General features: G+C 42.1%; 1 protein-coding gene across 1 annotated transcript in view; it reads left to right on the top strand.

Annotated features, from left to right (window-relative positions):
* LOC126481890 (sodium channel protein Nach-like) overlaps positions 1–13,224 on the top strand; it is a 148,900-nt gene that overhangs the window by 78,950 nt on the left and 56,726 nt on the right. Inside the window, exon 5 of the mRNA XM_050105849.1 lies at positions 808–1,090. Within this exon, the coding sequence (XP_049961806.1) occupies positions 808–1,090 (283 nt within the window). The remainder of the gene's footprint in view (positions 1–807; positions 1,091–13,224) is intronic.

Genomic DNA, 13,224 nt, shown 5'->3' with positions numbered 1-13,224 from the left:
GAGGAGGGATGGAAAGAGGGGGGTGTGACTGGGCACACCATGTAATGGTGGTGGTGGCGGCAGAGGCCTACGTGTACGCAATGGCAGTGGTGGTAGTAGTGGCAGTGGTGGTGGGGGCTGACATGACGACAGGGATAAACAAAAAAGCACAGGACGAAAAGGAGGGGAATAAACTGGGGACAGACGAAGACGAAGACGGACGAAGACCAGAGTCCCACGCTGCTGGCGCTGGCGATGGCTGGCAGGAATGCCGCAGCTGGTGCTGCTGCCGCGGACGGGGCTGGGGCCGCTGCTGCTGCTGCCGCTGCTGCTGCTGCTGGAGGGCTGGCTGCCTGGACTGCTGCTGCTGCTGGAGGGCAGGCTGGCTGGACCGCTGCTGCTGGCTGGACCGCTGCTGCCGGCTGGACCGCTGCTGCCGGCTGGACCGCTGCTGCTGCTGCTCGGCTGGACCGCTGCTGCTTGGCTGGACCGCTGCTGCTCGGCTGGCTGGCTGGCTGGCTGACTGGCTGGCTGGCACCTGGAAACCTAGCGCTTCGATTAGTGCTGGAATGGCACAATCGAAGGGCGATATCCTTTCGGAGTACCGCCGGAGATGGTTCTACAGTCTCAATATTGGCTCTTAAGAAAGAAAAGCTTGACGACGACTGCAGTGAACGGATGTTACTATTACGTTTCCTGTTAATACCCAATAATTTCTAAGAACAGTGATTTTTCGTTCGTTCTTGAATAAATTAAAATCCTGCAAACACTATGCTGAAAGTACTGCGGAACTAGGTGAGAACTGAGAGAGGTGGGGGTTGCGTGCAGGTGCTGGTGCAGAACGTGGAGCAGCCGCCGGAGTCGGCGCGCGGGCTGCTGGTGGCGCGGCGGCGCGGCCGAGTCATGAAGCTGCTGCTGAGCGCCGCGCTCACCGACAGCCGGCGCCACCTGCTGCGGCTGGGCGCGCGCCAGCGGGGCTGTCTGTTCGACAGCGAGGCCACGCCCCTCCTGGCCACCGTCTACTCGTTCAAGACGTGCCTCATGGACTGCCGCCTCCAGCACATCCTACGCCATTGCCGCTGCGTTCCTTACTACTTTAACCATGTGGCCGGTATGCATTCCGTCCACGCTGAACTCATACCGTTATATTTTCTTTTTTGTGCAAGTACATTCGCACACTATAGAGTCATACCGATATCCAGTGTTTAAAGGTAGTGTCTCCGATTCCTGATCCACAGATCCTGGGCCTAGCAACTGCTCAGATTTTCAACAAAATTCGTCAGCTTTGTCAATCCGAAACTTCATATGGAAAGAGTCATTCTCATTCTCTCTCGTCTTTGTCAAAAGGGGAAATATGTATCCAATGGTAGTTTATTTTAAACACACAAATGCAAACTGCAACGGAGCAGAAGCTTTCCCTTGCGCACATGTGAATAAATGAGTTTTTCTCGTATAAGGTGGTCTTGATATAAACGCATACAGCATCTACGATTCACTTCGATCATCCTGTTAGTTCCATTGGTGCTTCGTCACCCGCCCTCCAGTATCTAGTGCATACATCTACGGGAAGTTCATTATCTACTGTGAGTCACTTCCAATCCAGTTATTCACAATACACATTGAGCTCATTGGTTGCTGGTTATTTGTTGACAGCAATAATCTCACTTAACGATGTATGGACTACGTCTGAGGCGTATAAATAAAATAATGAAGCTGATTCCATGAGACTTTCAGTACTATGAAAAGCTAGAGCTCCTATAACACAGACCATACGGTTGCAAATGCTCCAGGCACGACATATGGAAGCACTTGAGGAAATATATTTTCACTTCATTTGCTACGGAGTTAACAATCCCTGCCACTATCCAAAAACGATGTTTAACGCTGAACTTAACTAAGAGGAAACATTCAATTTATTGCGAGGAGAGTTAAAAAATCTTAGGAATGCCCAAGTGAAACACATACTGTTAATTATGAGCAAAAAATATGACACTCGCGTAATACTCAACAGTATTTATTATTTTTCAAACCGGTTTTCGACTGTTACATCATCGCAGCTACAAAAATAAATATGAGTGGCTGTGAAAGTTTTATTGAATCGAGGAGCTTAAAATACAATATTTCAGCTGGTTTCCAAAGATAACTGCTAATGTTTGACTGCAATTGGAGGGAGTTTCAGTAATAATGTCATGTAAAATTTCTAGGGAGAGTAAAAGATGTAACACATAAAATACTGGAGTACATGACAAATTACAATTATTCTCAGACGAAAAATAATATGATAATACAAAGTCACATTTGGTGATATATTCAAAAGCGGTGACTGAAGAAGACAGTCTTGCCCTTAAAGCATCCAATGTTACGTAGACGTACAGTATAAGTGAGACTTTACAGCTAAAAACAACTGCCAATGATATAAAGTAAAATTTTTAATAGGGAAAGTGTAACTACAGAAACTTAAATAAAGGAAAAACTGGGGCATGTGAGTGGGAAGAGTAATTTGTGAAGTGATTTCGATAGGATTATTTGTAGTATCTGCAGTTACCTGGTGATGCTCATCCGTAAGCATAACACATCATCAACGTACGTAAACCAGTAGCCAACCTTGGAAGACAGTGCGTCGTTTTCCAAAACCAGACAACTCCAAACATTTCTCACTCTAAAGGTTTAGAGGAAGCCTACAACCGCTGACACTGAAATCCAGTTCTCAGTTGCTAGTGACCCACAAACATGCTGCCTTTCATTTAATGTTACATTGTCTAATGGTCCCCATGAGTGATGACAACTTCCAAACTGAGTTAAACTCAGTCAAACAAATAGCATCAAACAATGCCTGTTGGCTTGTCATAGTGGATCCCATGTTTTACAACTACCATACTAACATAATTTCAGTTTCCACAGTAAAACAATAAAAAGAATTCGACGTGCGTACCTAAGTTCTTAATTTGAAATAAAAACACTAAAAGACGAATACCAGACAGCCATAAGTAGTTACAATAGTGCCAAGTTAACATTAGTGCTATTGTCACAATAGAACAACGATATGAGAGTGAAGTGCAAGATAAGCTCACTATATCAATTTAAAAAAATATTAAATCACATAATTATGGGCCAGGGTTGGAACCGGGCCGGTCCCAGAGGAGAATTACATCCATAGCAAATTACAATTGAAAACTGGGTAATGGTGGACTCCACAATGCGCAAACAACAAAACCAACAGGTCTCCTGCCTCCTTTACACTGCGCTCGACTCACGACTTTAATAAATGTTGCACGGTTACACCTTTAAGGAAAACTCCTCTGAATGTGGCTGGAAAGGCTAATTACAGGAACTTTAAACGTTAATTTTATGTGCGCAACACTTTCTGACACTTTTTGCCCAATGATAAGGCAGCACTTCAGCTTTGGAAAAGAATGGTATACACAAAATCCCTTCCAATTGTGGCGAATTTTATATAGACCTGTCTGGCAGGGCAGTACCCACCCACTCGAAAGAACATCATAGAAGTCGCAGATTTAGAGAACGAGACTGAAATTTTGCAGACCACGAGTCAAAAAAAAAAAAAAAAAAAAAAGGCCACAATTACAAGATGCAACATAAAGCCATACATAACATCCACAAAGGAAGGGAGATGAGTTACCGTGACCTAATGGAACTTAATAAACGTTTGTCCATTTGCCCAAGCTTATTTCTGAATCATCACGCAGTTCCCTTACTCGACGATTCTAACTGTAGACGCCAAACCATTTTCTACTTTATCCTCCCACTCATACGTCCTATTTTTTCCTTTATTTCACTTACTGTAGTTTTATTTGCCAAGTTTACTTTGTACAGTTATAGTTGTTCCATTCACATGTTTAGTCCAACTTAAATTGTACCAGTTTGTAACAATGGACCTTTCAAAAACAAGATTGTCTTGTTCTACCACCCCCTTGAGGTATGTCAGCAAACTTTATTACACTACTGGCCATTAAAATTGCTACACCAAGAAGAAATGCAGATGATAAACGGGTATCCATTGGACAAATATATTATACTAGAACTGACATGTGGTTACATTTCCACGCAATTTTGGTGCATAGATCCTGAGAAATCAGTACCCAGAACAACCACCTCTGGCCGTAATAACGGCCTTGACACGCCTAGGCATTGAGTCAAACAGAGTTCTGATGGCGTGTACAGGTACAGCTGCCCATGCAGCTTCAACACGATACCACAGTTCATCAAGAGTAGTGACTGGCGTATTGTGACGAGCCAGTTGCTCGGTCACCATTGAGCAGACGTTTTCAGATGGTGAGAGATCTGGAGAATGTGCTGGCCAGGGCAGCAGTCGAACATTTTCTGTATCCAGAAAGGCCAGCACAGAACCTGCAACATGCGGTCGTGCATTATCCTGCTGAAATGTAGCGTTTCGCAGGGAAATCGAATGAAGGGTAGAGCAACGGGTCGTACCACATCTGAAATATAACGTCACTGCTCAAAGTGCAGTCAATGCGAACAAGGGGTGACCGAGACGTGTAACCAATGGCACCCCATACCATCACGCCGGGTGATACGCCAGTATGGCGATGACGAATACACACTTCCAATGTGCATTCACCGCTATGTCGCCAAACACGGATGCGACCATCATGACGCTGTACACATAACCTGGATTCACCCGAAAAAATTACGTTTTGCCATTCGTGCACCCAGGTTCGTCGTTGAGTACACCATCGCAGGCGCTCCTGTCTTTGATGCAGCGTCAAGGGTAACCGCAGCCATGGTGTCCGAGCTGATAGTCCATGCTGCTGCAAACGTCGTCGAACTGTTCGTGCAGATGGTTGTTGTGTTGCAAACGTCCCCTTCTGTTGACTCAGAGATCGAGACGTGGCAGCATGCACGATCCGTTACAGCCATGCGGATAAGATGCCTGTCATCTCGACTGCTAGTGATACGGGGCCGTTGAGATCCAGCACGGCGTTTCGTATTACTCTCCTGAACCCACCGATTCCATATTCCGCTAACAGTCATTGGATCTCGACCAAAGCGAGCAGCAATGTTCGATACGATAAACCGCAATCGCGATAGGCTACAATCCGACTTTTAACGTGATGGTACTCATTTCTCCTCCTTACACGAGGCATCACAAGAACGTTTCACCTGGCAACGCCGTTCAACTGCTGTTTGTGTATGAGAAATCGGTTGGAAACTTTCCTCACGTCAGCACGTTGTAGGTGTCGCCATCGGTGCCAACCTTGTGTGAATGCTCTGAAAAGCTAATCATTTACATATCACAGCATCTTCTTCCTGTCGGTTAAATTTCGCATCTGTAGCACGTCATCTTCATGGTGTAGCAATTGTAATGGCTCCACACTACAAGTAGATACTGGTAATGTAGCGAGAATTTGGAAATGAATTTTTATATTTGGTAAAAATTCATTTGTCTCTTGATTGCCTCTGCCGCTGTTTTGGGGGGGGGGGGGGGGGGAGGGGGGGAAGGGGGGGAAGGGATGTTCCCTGTCTCTCCTGAGCTCCTTCCAAAGAGTTATTTCTCCCGATAACGAGAGAGGATTAGGCAAGTCACTGCTGTAAACACAAGAAGCTGCCACTGAAGAGTTCAGCATTTCTCTTTTTACAATATCACTTGGTTTAATGGTGAACAGGTTGTGAACAGGTCGTGAACATGTCGAGAATTGAAGAGTGCTCTGCTCTCGAAAAGCGACTCCTTAGCTGTCCCAATACAAAATCGATAAAAGGAAGGAATACATTCAATCTGAAACAAAACACGACATGACATTACTAACGAACTTGAAAGAACAGAAAAGAAACAAAAGCTGCATCAATCAAAAAGCGTGTGTATGTATGAAAGTTTTATTTTACTTGTAGTATTCCTTAGCATCAGGTGCTTCTATAGTTGAGCGATGAGCAGAACGTTTGGCGATTCTTGGTGCCTGCACTGGGATGTTCATATATTCTGCAATATGACAGGCCTATTGGAAATTTTTTTCATATTTCGGTTCTCTGTATCGTTCCAGTGTTCTTATTACACGCTCTACTATTTCATAGCAAAGGCTGAGATCTAGTCCAACAGCCCGAAATTGCCGTTAAAGCGAAACTATTTTCAAATACAGCGGCGGTTACCGTCAAAGTTAAGACAACCTCGTATTGTTGAATAGAAGCCAGAAGACTTGCCTTTTCCGATGACGGAGAAGTTCTGTCCATTTCTTCAAGGAACTGAACGATCGTTTCGCCTCTGGGTGTTTTTCAAGGATAGCTCGCTTGATAAGTTCCAACCTTTTGCTGACTCGCGCACAAAATTGGTAACACGACTTACAACTCCCATCATATTGTGAATACTAGGCAAGCTGCAGGCCCTCACGATAGCTAGGTATATTTTATGTGCTGCACAGTGCATATAATTCGCTAGCGGTTGGAGATGCTTTATTCGGATTGTATGCCACTGAATTTTCCGGACAAGTTGGCGCCTCCATCATAACCTTGACCTCTCAATTCCTTAACTTGTAGTCTGACTTGATTCAATTCTTGAACGATTTGATCGCTTAATGCAGCACCAGTCATGTCAGTTGCAGATAGAAAGCATATCACGTCTTCGTGTATTGTGCTTTTTTGTAAATTCAGGTACCTGGTACATACACTGAGTTGTTCTGTACCTTTGGCATCTGTTGTTTCGCTGGCCAAGACAGCATAATATTTTGCTTCTTTGACTTTGCCGAGTACCTTTCTCATAATGACAGAATGGAAACAATCAATCAGCGGATTCTGAGCTGTTTTGCTCATATATGTAGCATTTCTTGGCGCTGTCTCTAAAATGTTTTTTAAAAGAAAGATCATCTGTGGCCTCTTAACGGTATGTTTTCTCAGCCACATAATATGATCGTCTTTACTATAGGAATCAGTCGCTCTCGGTTTGATTTAATCATTTTCAGTTTCTCAATTTCGATTAAATTATTTACAGCTTTTTCAGGGTTTTCATATGAACTTTTGAAATGTGTGCTTTTCAAAACTGCCGTTTTGTGATAATCTGTAGCAGAATGGTTTCTGGGGATTTTTAGCGCTTTTTTGTATTTGCAAAGTGGACGAGTGACTAAAGATCTTAGAGTCACAGAATGCTAGCCCCCACTACCTGGACCAGAAAATAGTACGCAAGGCAAACAATATGCATTGTTCTGTTGTTGGCAATAGACTAATTAAGCGTATTCCTTTAGCCAATTAGAACGAAACTTTCTTTTTTGTGCACCCTCTGTCTGCTCCGAATATTGATAATTACGTGGTTGTTCTGAAGACTCCTTAAGATGTTTATACTTTTTCTCGTCACTGAGTACTTTTCCTACCACATAAGAAATATCAAAAGGATTTTCAGCACATATAGTCGATGTACTAGCCACTGCCACTGACACGGGTTCCGGTTCTGTAACAACAGCAAACAAAAACTGCAGCCTGTACGCGAATCAGAGAATCGTACACAAGCAAATCAACAACTTACCAGCAACTAAAATAGCTATTCGGATCTCTATTACAGGGTTATTTAAAAAGTCCAATAATCATTTAAGGGTTTAAAGTAAAAAGCTTTCCTTTTATTATGGGACAAACTTGAAATCAGCTAGTCCCTGCAAAAGTTACATACAAACTAACCTACTCGTCCAAAAGTAATGAAGCGGCTGATTTTTCGCGATTTTGAAGTTGGCTCCACAATAAAAGTAGTTCTTATTGATGAGTACTTTAACCCATTAAAAGATTATTTACTGATTTTAGATAAATAACGCGCGGTATAAAAGTATGAAATTCACGGCAACACCGGCATGTGCGCGAAGAAAGCTAGTTTAAAAAGAATTCAAAACCGAAGAAACCCGATAACTGATACTACATTACATCATTTACTCTAAATATTACTTCACGCTGTCCCTAGCAGGGCAGGCAGAGAAGATCAAGTGCTCAGAGCATTTTTGTTGCCAACAGTGAAATGAGTTTTCCCGCTAAAAGGACTTATTCAAAACCACTATAAACCACTACATTTTTTATCGTGCCGTTAACCAAACCATTAGGTTGTTATTTTTTAAGCACTAAGAATGTTGAGTAACCAAAAGTATGACACAATTCAATTTATCCCTTTGTTTCAAAGACAATTCAATCTATCCCTTTGTTTAAAGCTAGAACAATATTATGAAATGAGGCACAGCGAACTTACTTAAGAGAAAATGAAGAGCTCGGGGCTATCAACGTCTTCCTCGACAGAAGGTTCAACACCAATCCTGTCAGGTCACGTGAAATTGAATGAAACGCAAACAGCTGTTAATTGATGGTCTATTAACACGATCGGTTTCGCTGCATTAAAGCAACATCTTCAGGTGTAAGTTGTGTCAAATTAGCACATGGAGACACCCCAGCGTTCGTAGCCAGAACAGGGGAAGTGCTCAATGAATAAAAATGGGCAAAACATTGGGGCGAATAGTGCAGGGGATGCGGCAACTGTAGTCAGTAGTCGTACGGGTAAAGCACTAGAGGATTCTCTGACTACGCACGTTGGCAGCATCTCCATGTGCTAATTTATGTGACGCCACTTACACCCGAATACGCTGCTTTAACGCAGCGAAACTGGTCGGGTCAAATGAATTTCAACGGCTGTGGCTTCCCACGTTGCAAAGTTGTAGAAGTTCCTACCTGCATCAGCACTTCTGTTGGCTGTTCGTTATTGTGGGAACATTATTTCTTCCTTCCGATTCCTGCACGAATCGACAAATGCGAATTCATCATTTCGGATTTCATGTTATTTCTCGCTTTACTTTTAATAATGTTCATCTGGCTAAAAAGTCTTTCCACTTCCGCATTCGACCATGGTAACAAAGTCGTGACAGCGCAAAGGTTGTTAATTCGTGAAATGGGTTGACGTCATTTTCATCTCTGTGTTGAAGCACTTCATGCCAAAAATTAAGAGCTTCTGTTTCGGACCATTCGACAAGAGCTGAATTTTGTCATTGAAAATCAGTTTTTGTTATCGCGCCAAGATCAATACTACACGATTCAAGGAGACGAATCAATGATTCTTTAACGACACGAAGAGCTTTGCGCTCTGAAAGATGTGAAATTCTCAAAATTTGGAAGTCGTTGCAACAACTGAATTATTAATTGGTACACAAACTGAATGCATCTCAGTCGTAGGACATGTTCTTGTTCTGGGTATGATTAAGATATTCTCAGTTCATTAATCTTACGTTCGAACTAATATCCTAGATATGTTTTGGAATCTAAGCGGTTTTACAATTTTTTTCCAATTCTAAATTTAATTTTCTTTGCATAGAATATGTAGGGACAAAAACTTTTTTTATTAATGATTCTGCCAGCACAACGTGGTTATTTAACAGCTTACACGGATCCTTTGTGTTGGGTTCAGAATGTTATTAACCAGATGCAAATTTGAAAGAATCGTCTTGGAAAACATTTAAATACGCCAAACTGGATTCATCAGAAAACACTGTTTTGACACAATGATAAATATCACTATTCAGCTGTTGGCGAGTTGAAGAATGCAAAAAACCAATTATAATTATGTTTCCCTAACTAAGAAGTCCAGATTTCCTGGAGCGTCTCACTTGCAGCAGAAGTAGCATTTTAAGGGGTTCCGCTGCTTTGACAGTCTGATAAATGTCAGTATTCAACTGTTTACGACTTGAAGAATGCAAAAAAACCAATTATATATTTCCCTAACTAAGAAGTCCAGATTTCCTGGATTGTCTCACTTGCAGCAAAAGGAGCAAGTTGAAGTGAATGGCTGAACATTTTGTAACAATCAAATCCAGAATTACATTTTTCAAAATTTGACTGGCACCATTGTGAACACCTACATTCGTATTGTCTGCGCCTATACCCAGCAGCTTGTTTAGATCTAATTTCAATTCTTGAAGTGTGTCTTTAATTGCTGTTACAGTAGACTGTGCATTATAACATTCGAGATCGGCTGGTTTTAAAAATGTTGAAATGATCACATTGGCTGCAGCACTGTAATATATTATTGTTATTCCTAAAAATTTGGTCACGCTAATGTCTGTTGATTCATTAATTATAATGTTATACATGTTGTCACCAGTATCCTGCTGCAAATTTTCCACAAAATACTCCTTATCACAAATGTTCAAATGTGTGTGAAATCTTATGGGACTTAACTGCTTAGGTTAACAGTCCCTAAGCTTACACACTACTTTACCTAAATTATCCTAAGGACAAACACACGCACCCATGCCCGAGGGAGGACTCGAACCTCCGCTGGGATCAGCTGACGCCTTATCACATGTTTTATAGCTGCACTACATTTTGTCCTACGTATTTTAAGTTTTCTAGCAATATTACTGTCTGTGAATTTACTGTTGCATAAATCAGTCAAGTGGCGACATGACATGATCGGACAGTGGGTGGAAAAAATAATGCAAGGGAACCCTCAGCTTGATTCATTTCTGAATACTCTTTCACGGTTTTGAAAAGTATTTTTGTTTGTTGACAATGGTGTTGCCGCTGTTTTGTGTTTTTTTTACGTCACTGTGGCTTATTATTGTGGTAGAACACGCCAACAAAATATTACGTCAAAGTTTACAATATGCTCTTGTGTCATAGCCTTCAATTCCATTCTTTCTGGCCAGTCTGCAAATATACTATCGCGTAGCGATTCTGCTCGAAATTTCTGGTATTCTGTCCCCTTACTTTACATATGTTTAGCACCAAAACAACAGCAAGGGATTTAAGAAACACTACAGTACCATCGGCACTACAGATATGAACTGTGCATGCATTTGCAGATTTATTAACACTAGAGCGCAAAAAAAAAACGGATGCATAACAATGCGTCCCCAAAACAACACGGAAACGAAGACACAATACCGTGTATTATAAATGTTTAGGTGATATAAATTTAAGAGCTACTAGACGCCAGGAAATTAAATAGTGCTGTCTGCTTTATGTAGAATAGATCAAGTGATTTAAAAAAATAATTTTACCATAAGCCACCATAATTCACACCAGCCAGTAGATGCAAAATCTGCACACTAGACAGGTAACCAAAACCACCAAATTTAGTGGGAAAAATCACTAAATTCACAATACTGATCCAGAATCCAGTCCACAGCCACCCACACCACACCGACCGAACGATCAACGAACTCAACACAATAAAAAGTCACAAACTCGACTAATCGTGTTTGTATGAATTTCGCTAAGTACATACAAAATAATCAGAAAGATGTACCTGCTGAACGTTGGGTCGACAATGATAAGTCACCGCCGACAATTGCTTCCAAGTAATACTGGTTCATTTTCGATCGATTCTATCTCTTCCTTCTTCCTTTTCAGTTAAAAAAACGAACGAAGATCTCCTTGTCTACGTTTCGATGTCATTTTTTTCGAAAATCTGACAAATACAAACAAAAGCACGCCTTGATTACAATTAAACACTGCTTGAATAGCGAATTCTATTGTGTCTGATTCGACAAACCATTAACAATGCCCTATGCGTACAGCAGCGCGGCGCACGTACTCGCGAACCGCACTCGCGTATAGGGCGGGCGGGTGGCGGTGTGAGTGGTGTGTGTGTGTATGTAGCTGCTTTCCGAATGGGTAGCGCGTTATTTAAAAATAGTCATATAAGTACCTTCTTAGAGAAATGTTAATTTGGAAACATTCTACACCTACTTAAAGTACATTTACATCTACATCTGCATACATACTCCGCAATCCACCATACGGTGCGTGGCGGAGGGTACCTCGTACCACAACTAGCATCTTCTCTCCCTGTTCCACTCCCAAACAGAACGAGGGAAAATTGACTGCCTATATGCCTCTTACGAGCCCTAATCTCTCTTATCTTTGTGTTCTTTCCGCGAAATGTAAGTTGGTGCTAGTAAAATTGTACTGCAGTCAGCCTCAAATGCTGGTTCTCTAAATTTCCTCAGTAGCGATTCACGAAAAGAACGCCTCCTTTCCTCTAGAGACTCACACCCGAGTTCCTGAAGCATTTCCGTAACACTAGCGTGATGATCAAACCTACCAGGAACAAATTTAGCAGCCCGCCTCTGAATTGCTTCTATGTCCTCCCTCAATCCGACCTGATAGGGATCCCAAACGCTCGAGCAGTAGTCAAGAATAGGTCGTATTAGTGTTTTATAAGCGACCTCCTTTACAGATGAACCACATCTTCCCAAAATTCTACCAATGAACCAATGACGACTGTCCGCCCTCCCCACAACTGCCATTACATACTTGTTCCACTTCATATCGCTCTGCAATATTTAATCGACGTGACTGTGTCAAGCGCTACACTACTAATGGAGTATTCAAACATTACGGGTTTCTTTTTCCTATTCATCTGCATTAATTTACATTTATCTATATTTAGAGTTATCTGCCATTCTTTACACCAATCACAAATCCTGTCCAAGTCCTCTTCAGTGACAGTCTGCCACAATCACACAACACACTATTTCATCTGCAATTTGACTTAGTGGATAATGTTTTTCAGCTTTTCCTGTATGCCATATAAATCTTTGATACAGTGCCTCTCGAAACACCAAACACTATGCCTATTTTGGTTACAGAGGCACCCACCATACAAACACCCACAATTTGTCCACATTTGAATTCATGTAGCTTTGACATAATGCACTCAGAACAACAAAGAACACTATCCTGACAGTGACTGACACTTGCAACATATTGAGGCTATTGCATACGTGCCGTTCGTGGTCAACTACAACAGCGCAACCTGCAGGCTTGGCTAATATCTACATGTTTGTTCGAGCCCGCATTTCGTGCAGTGTTTCCACGTTTTTGTCCAGCCCTTATTGTTGTTTTTGCTGTTGTGGTCTTGTGTCCTGACACTCGTTTGATGCAGCTCTCTATGCTACTCTATCCTGTGCAAGCTTCTTCATCTCCCAGTACCTACCGCAACCTACATCCTTCTGAATCTGCTTATTGTATTCATACCTTGGTCTCCCTCTACGATTTTTACCCCGCCCCCTCCCCCCACGCTGTCCTCCAATACTAAATTGGTGATACCTTGATGCCTCAGAACATGTCCTATAATCCGATACCTTCTTCTAGACAAGTTGTGCCACAAATTCCTCTTCTCCCCAATTCTATTCTGTATCTCCTCATTGGTTACATGATCTATCCATCTAATCTTCAGCATTCTTCTGTAGCACTACATTTCAAAAGCCTCTATTCTCTTCTTGTCTATACTATTTATCTTCCATGTTTCGCTTC

The sequence above is a fragment of the Schistocerca serialis genome, chromosome 5 (genome assembly GCF_023864345.2).
Source record: "Schistocerca serialis cubense isolate TAMUIC-IGC-003099 chromosome 5, iqSchSeri2.2, whole genome shotgun sequence".
Classification (NCBI taxonomy): domain Eukaryota; kingdom Metazoa; phylum Arthropoda; class Insecta; order Orthoptera; family Acrididae; genus Schistocerca; species Schistocerca serialis.
The sequence above is the reverse complement of the archived record's forward strand: the minus strand, read 5'-3'. Positions and strand labels throughout refer to the sequence as shown.